The sequence below is a fragment of the Bradysia coprophila genome, unplaced genomic scaffold (genome assembly GCF_014529535.1).
Source record: "Bradysia coprophila strain Holo2 unplaced genomic scaffold, BU_Bcop_v1 contig_476, whole genome shotgun sequence".
Taxonomy (NCBI): Eukaryota; Metazoa; Arthropoda; class Insecta; order Diptera; family Sciaridae; genus Bradysia; species Bradysia coprophila.
Genome location: NW_023503727.1, coordinates 1,690,196 through 1,705,089, shown reverse-complemented (window position 1 = coordinate 1,705,089; position 14,894 = coordinate 1,690,196). Strand labels below are relative to the sequence as shown.

At 39.5% G+C, this 14,894-nt stretch overlaps 2 protein-coding genes across 3 annotated transcripts; one reads left to right on the top strand and one right to left on the bottom strand.

Moving 5' to 3' along the window:
- Nucleotides 1-2,676: 2,676 nt before the first annotated feature.
- Nucleotides 2,677-14,770, top strand: LOC119082659 (myeloid leukemia factor). Of its 2 annotated transcripts, XM_037192242.1 has the most exons (6): nucleotides 2,678-2,845; nucleotides 3,660-3,894; nucleotides 3,955-4,171; nucleotides 4,243-4,420; nucleotides 11,538-11,711; nucleotides 14,261-14,675. In XM_037192242.1, exons 1-6 carry the CDS (start codon nucleotides 2,790-2,792, stop codon nucleotides 14,367-14,369), a joined length of 969 nt encoding a protein of 322 aa, XP_037048137.1. In that variant the 5' UTR covers nucleotides 2,678-2,789; the 3' UTR covers nucleotides 14,370-14,675. The 2 variants fall into 2 exon arrangements, with proteins under 2 accessions (XP_037048138.1, XP_037048137.1); XM_037192243.1 differs by lacking the exon at nucleotides 11,538-11,711 and having other exon boundaries at nucleotides 2,677-2,845; nucleotides 14,261-14,770.
- Nucleotides 4,422-5,195, bottom strand: LOC119082661. Its single transcript, XM_037192246.1, has 3 exons — nucleotides 4,985-5,195; nucleotides 4,787-4,909; nucleotides 4,422-4,675 (listed from the first exon to the last, which is right to left on the bottom strand). The coding sequence occupies exons 1-3, from the start codon at nucleotides 5,059-5,061 to the stop codon at nucleotides 4,540-4,542; spliced, it is 336 nt and encodes a 111-aa protein (XP_037048141.1). The 5' UTR covers nucleotides 5,062-5,195; the 3' UTR covers nucleotides 4,422-4,539.
- Nucleotides 14,771-14,894: the final 124 nt, after the last annotated feature.

Here is a 14,894-nt window from a genome sequence, read left to right as displayed (position 1 = left end):
TCACCACACTGACTTCGTATACATTCGTCCAGTATCGCTTATTGCTAAATGGGAATGGAAAAATACCAAAAAAAATAAAGTGGAAAATTTTCGACCGTGACATCGGCGAATTCTATGTACCAATCGACAAAATGTAACGTGGTAACGGCAATAACACTCTCTAAAATCGCAATGGTGTATACCGATGTACTTTTTTTGAGAGAATTTTGTTTTTATCAAGTTGATTTTACATATCAGCACCGTATGGTGTAGCGTTTAAATTAAATTATTTATGCTATACCATACCATACCATCTCGATGCGATGGTTTTCCTTCGCCAATATTCGCAATTTCAATAAGGCTTTCTTAATTTAATTTGAATTAATTTAATTTTTTCTGCAAAATAAATTAATTTACATTATCTAAAAAATGTAAAGAAAACATTTTCAATAGGTGCTGTCCAGCCGAAATTATAATTCAAATAGATAAAGTACGCAGAAAGTGATCCGAACTGAACGAATTGTAGCGTCTGTAACGTGGTTCACAATAGAATTACCCACGCTTTACTGTATATTCGTCATTTATCCCAAATTGTCTCTTTTGATTTTCTCATGACTATTAGGCTTTTGCAAAAATAAAAATGCTGCAAGTCGCTAAGAATTCATGTGGACGAAGGCTTGTCATGCCTAATTTTGAGTTATATACCAATCGAAAAGTCAAAAGTACAATTGAGTCTCAAGATTGTTACATTGTTGACCGATGTTATTTAGACTTATCGTTATCAGTCATTTTTGAATTAACGGATGAATGATAAAATACCGACACAAAGAGTCGAAAGGTGAGATTGCTGATGTCAACGGCTAGTTCATGATCCAACAACATAATTTTGTACATTTTGTTTATACCTAATGGAGATTAAAACTTTCAATTTCGTCAACGCACCCCAAGCATGAGTGGTACTCTAAATAGAATAGAAAGTGGACAGTGTGAGGGATCCTTTTGAAAAACAACCGACCGAAATCGGACACATTTACCAGTGGATTTTCTTATATCTGCCCAGAAAGGTATCCGACCCTGGAAGCCGAAACGTCTTTCAAAAAAAAATCTTCGCAGCTTGTGTGGCTAGTGGGAGGTGATCAAAAACCGAAAACATTTACTTTTTTTACAGAAATTTCTCCAGTTACACGAGCCGTAAAGGGTCGTGTGGGGTGTAATTAGAAAGGTAATTGCAGTACTTCCAGGGCAAAAGGGTCTTTTAGGTTTAAAATTCATCCACACTGAGATATGTACAGTTGAAGTTTTCAACCGGAAAAAGACTGGAAACTTACACTTTTCCTGCAGAAATTTCTCGAGGTGCATGAAACGTATGAGGTGTCATCAGAAAGGTATGTTGTTTCAGCGCAAATAGAGCCTTATCGGGGTTTGGAAGCATCTACGATGAAATATGAGAAGTTCAAATGTTTAAATGCTCACATTCCATCGTAGATACTTCCGAACTCCCATAAGACCTTACTTGCCCCGCGGTTGACACACAACGTTTCATACCACAAATCCGTTTTTGGTGAATTTGTTTCCATGGAAAAGGTGTGCCAAGTAGACACATTTCATATACAAAGCCTAATGTAATGTCTATTTTCACACTCCACACTTACACTACACTACACATTCAATCTAGCACTCTACACAACATAAAGGCGTTCGAAGTAAATATCATTTTGTCTGAACCAGTGGCTTTGGTGCTAGAGCTCTCGACTCATAATCGAGAGGTCCCGTGTTCAAATCCGCGGCTGGGCAAGATGATTTTTCCTTCATTCGCATTCTATGTAACACTTACTCATAGATATTCTAATAGTCCGTTGCCAATTCGTAACGTTAAAGATATCAAAAGGTATGGTCCAATGTCAGAATTTGAATGGACCCGAGGAAATTTCACCAAATCTATCTAGTTCAACAAACGCATTTAACGTAATCTCACAGTGATTTGATCATAAAATTGTATTAGTAAGGTCACAGCCCTCGTCAAAGTTCACCGAGGTTCCATCGATTCGAAGAAATTCTCCAGAGGTCATGTTTTCGGCCATCTATCATAAAAATTTTTGAAAATCTATTTGCCCCTGTAGTACTCGACCTCAGCTTTCCAACAAACCAATACACGCCAGTGTCCTCGCCACCTTACGGAAATGAAATGCGGACTACGAAACCCCATTTTCTGACTTTTGACTGCTTACCACCAGCCAGGTATGGAAGATCAAAAATATCTGAAACTGCTTTGGGGCCTAGGCACCAAGGCCTGACTAGGCATATATAAAAAAGTCCCGGAAAAAATAGCGCCAATTTCGATCAATCGAAATTCAAAAGAATCAATCTAAACAAAGAGGAGTATATGCGTAAACTGAGAAACCACCTCTACCTCCAACCTCTATTCACGCCCTAAGTGCAGTCGAAATTAAAATCTTTCTCACACAAGTCTTTGTAACGCAACGTCATTTTCATACAAGGAAGCGTTGAAATGTATTTTTCGGTTCACTTTTTCATCGACTCGTCCACTTGAAATTCAAATTTTGGGCAGACTAACGGCGTGAATTGTGGGAAAGATTTTATGAGACACCCTAATGTATATGGATGCATTAATGTACTAGATGATCTGAACAAAAGTAACAAACAAACGTCATTTCTCTTTCCCGCCAGATGTCACTTCGACACTATTTTCAATCAGAAGTTCGCCATCATAAAAAATATAAAAAGAAAAAAATAGTCCACAAGTCTCGAATCAACATTATTATCAAAGTGCTTTGGAAATAATTGACAAAATGTCGTTGTTCGGTTCATTAATGGGTGATTTCGGCGAAGACGATCCAATATTCGGGTAAGAACTTCACGGATTTATGAATATTACATCGAATTATGTCCACTGTTGAATGCTCGACGTGTCTAGAGTTTTCTAAATTTTCATGACATTGAAGATGCTTGATCGAACATCAAAATTTTGTTTTCGATTTATTTGCGCAGCATAAAACATTTCGCTCTCGAAACGTAATGATTTATACGAAATTGGCGGGCTAATCGACGGCCAGCACTTTCTCTTTGTTGAATAAATAATTTCACTTGAATTGATATGGTGTTGCAGTCCTCGCACTTTGTTTACTTAAGACAATATCTCCGCACAGCTGAACAGACAGATTTTATTTCGGATTTTTGTATTTTAAGACGCCACATGCTTTATCGAAACTATTGCTAATATCAACAACGTTTCTCTTGCCCCTTTTTGGTTTGGTGGCTTCGTGTTCCGCTCAAAAGTCCACAAACTATTTTTTTTGGGTCGAGCCTTAGAGGTGTGCGGGCCGATGTTTTTTTGAAGCCCGTCCGGCCCGAAGCCCGGTCCGAAATTCATTTTTAAAGCCCGGCCCGAACTGGCCCGACGTATTTATAGCCCGTCCGGCCCAAGCCCGATCGGGCCGGATAAAAACTCGGACGGGCCGACATTTTCGGGCGGGCCGAAAGCAAATTTCATATAAAAAAGTGCGCGAAACTTTGAAAATCGGGCCAAAAATTTGATTTTTTAGGTCCGGTCCAAGCTCGGCCCGACAGATTTGAAGCCCGCCCGGCCCAGGACATTTTCGGGCGGCCCGCACATCTCTAGTCGAGCCTTGGTCAAATTTCCACTTTTGTACATTTTTCAGACATCATATGCGTTCGATGCGCCAAATGAATTCCATGATGAATTCAATGTTTTCCGATCCATTCGGGATGTTTGATATGCATCAGCAGCATCAATCCGCATTGACTGGTGGCCATCATCAAAGACATGCTCCTGCTCCGTTAATGCCATTCGGTTTCTCCAGTATGCCCAACATTAATCGCTTCATGAATCTACAAATTCCGGATGGGGCCACATCGTTCAGTTCCAGTCAAGTGGTACGCCAATCGAAGAGTGGTCTGGTGTTCTTGACATTATTAGTTCCCAATTCGTTGTAGGTCTCAATGACTCACGGTTCGGATGGCAGACCGCAGGTGTACAAGGCCACGAGCAGCACGAAAACTGGACCGGGTGGTATCAAAGAAACACAGAAAACAGTTCAAGATTCACGTACGGGCGTTAAGAAAATGGCTATTGGACATCACATTGGTGATAGAGCTCACATTATCGAGCGTGAACAAAACGTTCACACCGGAAATGAAGAAGAGCGACAGGGTAAGAAAGAACTCTGATCATTGACGCTTCCGGCACAGTAACGTTAAACAACGATCAATGTTTCCCATCAGACTTCATCAATCTGGATGAAGAAGAGGCACCGGATTTCGATCGCGAATTCACTAACCGCAGCCGTACATTAATGGGAATTCAGAATTCCGGTCACAGACACAGATCTCATGCAGGCAACGGACAACTGGCAATCGGACCTGCACCACCAGCAGCAATAATGCCGCCATCAAATACAAGGTGAGTTTCAATATTCCAATTTATTTACGTCCATCCATGATGCGTTGGTTGGTTGAACAAAAAAAAGATTTTGAACTGGAATATTTGACCGTCGATTCGACATCGACACAGCCGATCGTTTAAAATTGCCTTTCGGTCATCAGTTCGTTGAGGCGCTTCTGTTGTTTCGGCGTTAACGTAAACATTCTATTCAGCGTGTAGTCGATCTCCTTCCGGGTGTGTAACGGTGGCCACAATGTTGTAATGGCAAAGTATCTGTTGAATAGAGAGATCTGTTGCGTTCATTCGGTTGCATCGTTTAATATTCGAATCGCAGGTGGAGAATCAAACCATTCTGACTTCCATCTCCCGTCACGTTAGTATTACCGATTGAAACGCATCGCGTCATACGCACTCGGTTGCATAGCTTCTTGCATTTTCAATTCGTACAAAAATTGTTTGCTGTACTTTCGACTCGCAGCTTGATAGGCAAGTTTACACAGGACATCGCTGCCAAAGAGAACAGCGTCAATTCAATCATTAGAATGCTACACAATCATACCATGCCAAAGTACAATGTCTTACTAAGGAATTTTCAAATTTGTATAGCTCGGATGAACACTCAGATCGGCATTATCGCGATTTTCTTGTCGGGACGGCATTTGTTCACTGAAATAAATTTTGCGCTTCCGAACTTTGACTCAATCGATTTAATGAAACGAACGCGGTGCTATGACATTGTCAGTGTGACAGTTCGTTTCCATGGAAAACTATAAACGATTTTGATTCGACGCTGTGTGACGGTCGTCAAAAACTAACCGTCCAAAAAGCAGTTCAGAGAGGACTACATTCAGGCGAACAAAAAATCCGGATGAGTGGAAATTCAGAATTGGTATGGGTTCTGAACTAGAATTGGGCCTGAGAGTGTTTTTGACAGACTTGTGTCTTCTGGATTATGAAGGCCCTGATTGGGTTCGAGTTCACCTGTTTCAATTAAGGTTGACCCGAACCGGAATTCAACCCGAGCCTGAACTGAAATTTCAGGTTCAACCCGAACTTCACCGGAACCTGAGCCTGACTTGGTTCGACCAGAATCTGAACCTTTACTTTCGAGTTTGACTCGAACCTGACCTGAACCCGAAATATTCAGGATGGATCCGATCGGGCTCAGGTAAAACGGAAATCGGACGCATTTTCTATTGGAATTTTTTATATGTGCCTAGAAAGGACTTCGACCCTAGAAGCCAAAACCACTTTCAAAAAATTCTTCGAAGTTTGTCTGGCTGGTGAAAGGTGATCAAAAACCGAAAACTTGCACTTTTCTTACAAAAATTTCTCCAGTTACACGAGCCGTACAGAGTCGTGTGGGGTGTCAGTAGAAAGGTAATCACACGTACTATTGAGCCAAATAGGGACTTATTGTGTTTAAAATTCATTGACACTGACGTATGTGCAGTTGAAGTTTTCAACCGAAAACTTGCACTGTTCTTACTGAAATTTCTCGAGGTACACAAAACGTACATGGTCGTGTATGGTGTCATTTGACAGGTTTTTTAATGTGCTTTTGGGCCAAATAGGGTCTTATGAAGTTTGGATGCATCTTCTTCTTCTTCTTCTTCTTCTTCTTTAGCCTGTTTGTATCCACTGCTGGATGTAGGCCTCCCCTAAATTTTTACATGTTGTACGATCCATTGCCACTTGTTGCCAGTTCGTGTGTCCATATGTACCTTTGATGTATTTCTTTATTCCGTTTGTCCATCTCTCTGTTGGTCTTCCGACAGGTCTTGTTGTGGGGGGTCTCCAGTCCATGATGGCTTTGGTCCAACGGTCATCTGTCCTTCTTGCAATATGTCCTGCCCAACTCCACTTTAGAGACGCAATTCTTTCCATGACATCAACGACTTTTGTTTGTTGGCGAATCCATTGGTTTGTCATTTTGTCTCTGAGTGTAATTCCAAGCATACTTCGTTCCATGGCTCTTTGTGCCACTCTCAACTTATTTTCAGATGCTTTGGTTAATGTTAACGTTTCTGCTCCATATGTCAACACTGGAAGGACACACCTATCGAAAACTTTCCGTTTTAGACTATTATTCATTTTGCTTTTGAAAATCAGGCTGAGTTTCCCGAAAGCTGCCCATCCAAGACCAATTCTACGCTTGATTTCTGCAGTTTAGTTGTCTAGACCTAATTTCAGTTTGTGACCAAGGTATACATAGCTGTCGACTCTTTCAATAACTGTATCTCCAATTTTTATTTGTCTGTCGTCGTCAATGTTTGTCATGATTTTCGTTTTAGATAAGTTCATCTTGAGACCAACTTTGTTAGCCTCTTCATTTAACTCTTCTAACATGACTTGTGCTTGGTATAGATTTAGTGCGACTAGGACAATGTCATCTGCGAAACGGAGATGACTAAGGAATTCTCCTTTTATGTCAATTCCCTTTTTGCTCCAGTCTAATTTCTTGAAAACACTCTCCAGGACTGATGTGAACAGTTTCGGAGAGATGGTGTCACCCTGTCTTACACCTCGACCTAGCCTGAATTTCGTCGTGTTCTCATGAAGTTTAATACATGACGTCGCATTTTCGTACACATATTGGAGCACCTTGGAGTACCTTGAGTCCACTCTACATTCGTCCAATGAGTCCCATATCGACCATGTTTCAACTGAATCAAAAGCTTTTTCGAAGTCGATGAATATCAAGACTATGCTAATCTTGTATTCGTTGCATTTTTCAATCAACGTTCTCATCACTTGTAAATGATCGTTCGTGCTGAAACCTGATCTAAATCCACCTTGTTCGACTGGTTGGTAGAAGTCGAACTTTTTCGTGTTCCTTTTTGTGATGATTTTCATGAATAGCTTGTACAGTGTTGATAAAAGACTTATGGGCCGGTAATTTTCTAGCTTTGTACATAACACCCCTTTTTTGTGCAGTAATGTGATCTCTGCATTTTCCCATGCTTCCGGGATTTTTTCCCATTGGAGGCACTGATTGAACAAAGCCGTTATTGCACTTAATAGGGAGTCTCCACCTAGTTTAATGGCTTCGATGGGAACACCATCTTCACCAGGTGACTTTTTGTTTTTCATTTCGTTGACTGCAGCCTTTACTTCTTCAACAAGTATGTCAGGCAGATCTTCTGATCCTACGTTCCTAACGACTGGTCTGTCTTCTTCTGTCGTAGAATTCGGGTTGGGACATTTCGATGAAAACAAATCTTCGTAATATTCTTTGGCGATATCTAATATCGTATTTCGGTCCGATTGAATCGTTCCTGTTTTGTCTCGTAATTTGAAGATTTTTTTCTTCACATTCATCAGTTTGGATCGTAAGACTTTCATGTTGCAATTCGCTTGAATCGTATTTTGAGCCAGTTGGACGTTATATTTCCTTAGATCTGATCTCATTGCCTTGTTGATAGTTTTTGTTAAGTTTCGGTATTCTACTGAATCTCTCTTTCCGTTTTTTATCAACTCTACTCGGCTAGCTATTAAATCCAGCGTTTCTTTACTCAGTTTCGATTCATTTAAATGAATAGATTTGCATTTGATCTCCATATAACCCTTGATTGATTCGACGATTTTGTTGTTCAATTCGTCTAATGTCTCGTATTGGTTGTCTATGTCGACCAATTCAGCACTCATCTGTGTTGCAAACTCTTCACTTTGTTCGTACAGTCGTTGAACGTCAATCCTTTCGCGTTTTTTCACTAGTTTCGATCTTTGGAATCGGGTATTTAATGTGACTCTTGCACGAACCATCCGGTGATCACTACCAGTTGTAAATTTGTTCAGGACCGTGACGTTCTTAACGGTTGATTTGCGATTTGTGATGATGTAGTCAATTTCATTTTTCGTTACACCATCTGGACTGGCCCAAGTCCACTTCCGTTGACTTTTTCCGGTGAAAAATGAATTCATTGCGAATAATTCGTGATGTAGTAGGAAATTGAGTAATGTTCGTTTCTTTGGTCGTAACTAAACTTTCCAATAGAAATTTCAGACTCTTCTTCTCGTTTCCCCAGCTTCGCATTGAAATCACCGACTAGGTATTGGAAGTATGACCGATTTTCGTCCATGGCTTTTTCAATGTCTTCGTAAAACATCTCCACTTCTTGGTCGTCATGTGTGGATGTGGGCGCGTATGCCTGAATCACTTTTATGCTGTATTTGCTGTTAATTTTCAGGCATACGTATATCACTCTATCAGATATACTTTTTGTGTGAATTATGCGATTTGACCATCGTTTATGAATGAACAGTCCGACACCGTGCATCAGCATTTGACTGTCACTTCCTCGATAGAAGAATGTGTGTCCTGATTGTAATTTAACACATTCTTCTCCAGGTTTCCTCACTTCACTCACACCGACCACATCCCATTTAATCTTCTCTAGTTCCGTCTCCATCTCGAGCATTTTTTCTCGTGATGACAATGTTCTGGCATTGGATGCATCTATGATGAAAAATGTACACCTAAAAATTTCAACTTCTATTTCATGGTAGATGCATCCGAACCACATAAAACCCTGTTTGGCCCAAAAGCACTTAAATTACCTGTCAAATGACACCCTACACGACCATGAACGTTTTGTCTTCCTCGAGAAATTTCAGTACAAACAGTGTCTTCGGGACCAATACCTTTCTAGGCACATATAAAAAAGTCCACTGGAAAATGCGTCCGATTTCGGTAGGCTGTTTTTCAAAAGAATCCCTCTTAATAGTAACAACCGAAATTGAGTGAATGATGTCAATTTTACATCAATTTATAATCGACGACGATCTTGTCAATAATGTGTTAGGACAAGACAGAACTGATGACTCGATGTAATCATCAATTGATTGGCGATTGGCGATATGTCAAATGTTCCAGTTGAAAATGTGTAAAAATATAATTGAATTGCTTGAGCTTTCTATACAGACGCCGCAATAAGTATACATTCCGTATGCGGCGCATTAGCGAATTTAGTTATGCAAACGCCGCTTTCCACAAAATTGAAATGATTTAAAACAAAACCAAAATTCTTCCACTATTTTTCAGATATTTTTATTGAAAAAAATTAAAACAAAAACGCAAAAAACTAGTGAAAATCTATGAATTAAAAAATTGAAAAAGAAAACTTTGTGTCGTCGTGTCAAAAACCGAAAACCACTTCCGTTTTAGGTACGGCAATATTTTCGATTTTAAAACAATTTAATTTTCTATTTGCCTGATATCGTTCTTATGTTTCACACACATATTGTTCGCTCGTTCTCATTATAATATCCGTTTCACGTTCTAGAAATTTGTTTTGGAATAGATTTGATATCCTAGTTTTCTGTATTTTTCATTCTGCATAATTATCTTTGATTGATTTGATTCATTTACATCAACAACCAACACTGAATGAATTTACGGTTATCGAAACAATTGTGTATTACACCGCAAGTATGGACATTATGTTCATTAAATTATGCTGTAGATGTTGTAATAAACTGTCTCGCATGTACATCTCTGCACATTGTTAAACATTCAAGTTATTTTTGCTTTTATTCTCTTCACTGGACGTTTTCAATTTTATATCAAATGTGACCGAGAATCATTTTCTATCAGTTTGAATGATAGTTGTTGTGCTGCATGTTATGTTGTACACTTCCAACACAGGGAATCAGTTAATCAGAAGTAAAATTGTCTATTATCGACAGCAACAATAAAAGTAAGCGATGACAGTCTTGGTGTCTCATGTGTATGTTGAAACAAATGAAGTAAAAGATTTTACTTACTTCTCACCGGGACATGATCTTTAAAACTCATTTCTTCGGGGTCTCGTGAGTAAAAAACTTACGAACTTTGTACTTTGCCTTCTGTGGTTGCGTACCTCGCCTTCGGCTCGAGCTGCAAACGCCACACTTGGAAAAATAAAAAGTTGCAAGCAACGACGCAATACACTATCGCACCAATCTGTTGAAAATACTCGGATCAAAAGAAGTAACAGTAATGATCGCCCCGTAAGGCTCGGAACGGGTCGGGTTCGGTCAGACCGGAACCCGAACTTGATTTAACCCGAACCTGAAAAATTATTTCGGGTTCAACCCGAACTTGACCCGAACTTGAATTTTCGATTTCGGGTTTAACCCGCACCCGACCTGAACCCGAAATTGTTCAACCCGAATGTGACCTGAACCTGAATTTTCAATTTCGAGTTCGACCCGATCCTGAACTGAACCCGAAATTTTAAATTTAATCAGGTCGGGTTCGGGTAACCCGAAATTTTTGACTTTTTTTAGTGTAATAAATGCTCAAAATTTCGGGCTACCCGAACCCGACCTGATTAAATTTAAAATTTCGGGTTCAGTTAAGGTTCGGGTCGAACTCGAAATTGAAAATTCAGGTTCAGGTCAAATTCGGGTTGAACAATTTCGGGCTCAGGTCAGGTTCGGGTTAAACCCGAAATCGAAAATTCATGTTCGAGTCAAGTTCGGGTTGAACCCGAAATAATTTTTCAGGTTCGGGTCATGAATCCGGTTCAGGTCAACCTGAACTAAAACAGGTCAACCCGAACCCGTTCCGAGCCTTATGATCGCGAATCGCGACGATTTCTCGGTCAAATCAGCGGGAAGTAACTTTTTAAAAACAGTCGAAATTGGACGCCTATTAATATGTGCCGAGATATTGGATCGTAGAAGCCAAAACCACTTTCAAAAAAATTCCTCGACGCTTGAGCGACTAGTGGGAGGTGATCGAAATGGATGCACATTTTTAATGGAAATTTCTTCAAAGACACGAAAGGTACATGGGACATGGCGGTGTGGGGTGTCACTGGATAGGTAATTTTATGAACTTTCGGGGAACTTCTAACAGTTCCTTTGCTTCCGGAATGCAACAAAAACATCAAAAAATTGTCTTCCCTGATCACTACTGGTCTCAGATTTCCAACGACACCAAACATGCCTCACCAGTAGTCATACAAGCATGTAGGAAACGTTTTGGCTTCTAGGGTCCAATGTCCAATACCTTACTAGGTACATTTAAAATAGTCCACTGGAAAAGGTGTCCTCATCCTCCGATCTCATTGTTTTGTTAGCATTATTTTCCCCCCGTTTTTTTCTTCTTTATTTATTCAACAAAAACCAACAAATCATTACAATATAGCTCCACACAAACGACGCCATCATCGACGAAACCGTTACAAAATCTAACATCTTCAACAAATCGTCGACGATCGGGTCATAGTTCAATGGCAACACCACGTAGACCGTTGCGTTCGGTTACCTCGTCGCCGTTAACATTAAATTCGACAAATCTCTATACGCCAGCTACAACAAGGTTTGTTTCGTTTCATACCATCCGGATCATGTTCATGTTGAATTTATCCATCTGACGAGGTGCTCAATTTCATTGGGTGGTTCTGACGAAATAACTCACACACATTCACCCACAACACACACACACACACACCCATCATTACTTAACCCATCCCATTTTTATTACAGTTTCATTTTGCATTTTTATTTGTTTTTTATTTTATTTTCCTTTTTAGACATCGAAGAACTTTGCTTTCCAGAGTCTAGCAGTTTTTTACTTTTTGTTTGTCTCTGTTAATTATGGATTGGGTAAAAGAAAAGCTAACTAAAGTTTTTGTTTCGCTATGATCATCTGTTGTCGACAGTGACAGATGATAAAAATAAACGCCGAGCTTACCTTTTAGGCATTAGAAAAGTGCTTGCCTGTTAACACCAAGGCTCTGACAGAACAGGTCAATAACCTTCACTTAAGACACCTTTGTATCTCTATAGTAATCATGCAGACGGCAGAATTAAAATCAGTTTGTGGTTCCTCCACGAACTTATAGAACAGAACTTGCGATATTTTAATTCCAGCCGTCTTCCCAGGGCCGTAGCCAGACTTCAAAATCTGAGTGCGCTAGGGGGGGCGCAAGGTCCAAAAAAATTATTTTGTATGGGAAAAATAAAATGAAAAAATTACTTCGCTAGGAGGGGCGCCGCCCCCTGCGCCCCATCTAGATACGGCCCTGCGTCTTCCTGTGTTTCAACCTAGTTTTTCAGACCTTCTTGGGTAAAAATAACGAAAGATTTTTTGTAGAGAGTCATGTGTTGTCACAAGGGAAAGACTTGACCTAGTTGACTCTGATTAACACAAATATTTCAATGCTGTAATTGGCTGATAACACAGGCTACAAAGTGCTTCCAGGCGTTGTTGGAATTGCTTCTTTAATTAACATTTTTCTGAAATTTCCCACAGTTTTTTCTTTAAACTTAAGTGAAGTGTTTTGCTTGCAAAAACACTCCGAAAGCGTTTCTCAAAGCACAAAATTTGACATTTTTGACATCATTTTTTTCGACAAGCGAATCGGATCTGATTTTAGGTTCTGAAAGAACAGGTTAGGCCACCTCTGAGTTTATCACTCATGGCACCCAATTTCTCTAGTGGAGCCTCATGCACTCATCCACTCATACAAACAGAAGTGCTTATACTTAGAACCTAGATCTGATAACCTTACTTTCGTTCTTATGGTCCTAAATCATCGTTACAGCTGAAGACGAGGGATTCTTTTGAATTTTGACTGACCGAAATCGGCGCTATTTTTTCCACGACTTTATATGCCTAGTTAGGCCTTGGTGCCTAGGCCCCAAAACCAGTCTCAGATATTTTTGATCTTCCTTACCTGGTTGGTTGTAAGTGGCCAAAAGTCGAAAAATGAGGTTTCGTAGTCCGGATTTCATTTCCGAAAGGTGACGAGGACACGGGCGTGTGTGGGTTCGTTGGAAAGCTGAGGTCAAGTACTCCTGGGGCAAATATTAACTTCATAAAATTTGCTGATTATCGGCCGAAAATATGACATCCGGAAAATTTATCAGAATCTAGGGAACCTCGGTGAACTTTGATGAGAGCTGTGACCTCACTAATGCAATTATTTGATTAAATTATTATTTATTATGAATGTGGAAGACCTCAGCTTTACACCGATATCCATATTTAGTAGTTTGGTACGTGACTACGTAACAGATAAAAATGTGTGTTTCACTCCGCCAAACTACTAAATATGCGTATCGCTGTACAGCTGAGGTCCTCCACATTCATAATAAGTAATAATTTAATCAAATAATTGCATTAGTGAGGTCACAGAACTCATCAAAGTTCACCGAGGTTACTTTGATTTCGATAAATTTTCCGGAAGTCATATTTTCGTCCGATAATCAGCAAATTTTATTAAATTAATATTTGCCCCAGGAGTACTTGACCTCAGCTTTCCAACGAACCCACACACGCCCGTGTCCTCGTCACCTTACGGAAATGAAATCCGGACTACGAAACCCCATTTTTCGACTTTTGGCCACTTACAACCAACCAGGTAAGGAAGATCAAAAATATCTGAGACTGGTTTTGGGGCCTAGGCACCAGGGCCTAACTAGGCATATGTAAAAAAGTCCCGGAAAAAATAGTGCCGATTTCGGCCAGTCGAAATTCAAAAGAATCCCTCACAATTTCTCGTTCAAAATTTTTTAAACGAAATTTGTTCAACAAACGGTCGATTTCAATATTTGTTTTTAGCATCGCCATCGCCTTCATTCTTAATCGTTTTTTGCTTTGATTTACCTTTTCCCAGTGTCAATGTTTAGCCGAAGACTCTTTTGCAACTAAAGTCACTCATTCCGCATCGCTAAAATTGTTGTCATCATTGTGTTGTGTTCGCCAGTTGTCACTATTGTTCGTCTCGTAAAATAATAAATAAAAACTAGAAATGCATGCCGTTTCCGTTTACGTTCATTGCTTCATTAAACAAAACCAAATTGCTGACACCAAAATAATTGGCATCGCTAAATCGAATTGTTTTCTTTTAATAAACGTTTCAGCATCCATCCACATCCATACAATGCTTCAAGTAGTCGCCGAAACAATCGTCCTATGAAAGGCTCCCAGCAACATCATCACCACCATCAACATACAACCGGTCAAAAATAATGAAATTAAACAATTCAAATGGAGAGGAAAATCAAAATCAGAATGGCAATGAGAACGGCAATGAGAACATCGGAATTTCGTGTTTAGTTCCGAATTAACATGGATTGAATGTTACAGTAGGAAATGAAACAATTTTGCAATTCGATAGTTTTAAGTGTACAACCAACTGTATTTGAAAGAAACTGTTTCCTATTCAACAAAAACGATGAATATTTTATTAAAAGCCTAAGCGTCTTGAATAAGTTAGTCCGTACAATTCGTGGTTATTGGTCGTTCCTCGAACTCTATTCTAGAAATTGATTTTGGCAATTAACTTTTCCTTTTTTTGCAAACCATCGTCACCTACAACTATAAAATGTTTAAAAACAATTTTACTTTGAATAAAGTTTTAATGAAGTTTTTTTTTTGTGAAGATTATGACTGGCTTTTGACTGTGTTAAATGCGTCGATTACATTCAATACCAAACTGGAATTCTATTCACCCAATTATTTTGCCTATTTTGTCTAATGTCCCGACTGAGAAAG

What these genes read in the sequence shown, in the direction of transcription:
- LOC119082659 (XM_037192242.1), top strand. Translation starts at nt 2,790, where the DNA reads ATGTCGTTGTTCGGTTCATTAATGGGTGATTTCGGCGAAGACGATCCA. An exon ending in CGTTCAGTTCCAGTCAAGTG is followed by an intron (nt 3,895 to 3,954) that starts GTACGCCAATCG and finishes AATTCGTTGTAG; the next exon opens with GTCTCAATGACTCACGGTTC. An exon ending in AAATGAAGAAGAGCGACAGG is followed by an intron (nt 4,172 to 4,242) that starts GTAAGAAAGAAC and finishes GTTTCCCATCAG; the next exon opens with ACTTCATCAATCTGGATGAA.
- LOC119082661 (XM_037192246.1), bottom strand. Translation starts at nt 5,061, where the DNA reads ATGCCGTCCCGACAAGAAAATCGCGATAATGCCGATCTGAGTGTTCAT. An exon ending in ACAAATTTGAAAATTCCTTA is followed by an intron (nt 4,910 to 4,984) that starts GTAAGACATTGT and finishes TCTCTTTGGCAG; the next exon opens with CGATGTCCTGTGTAAACTTG. An exon ending in GACGCGATGCGTTTCAATCG is followed by an intron (nt 4,676 to 4,786) that starts GTAATACTAACG and finishes TCTATTCAACAG; the next exon opens with ATACTTTGCCATTACAACAT.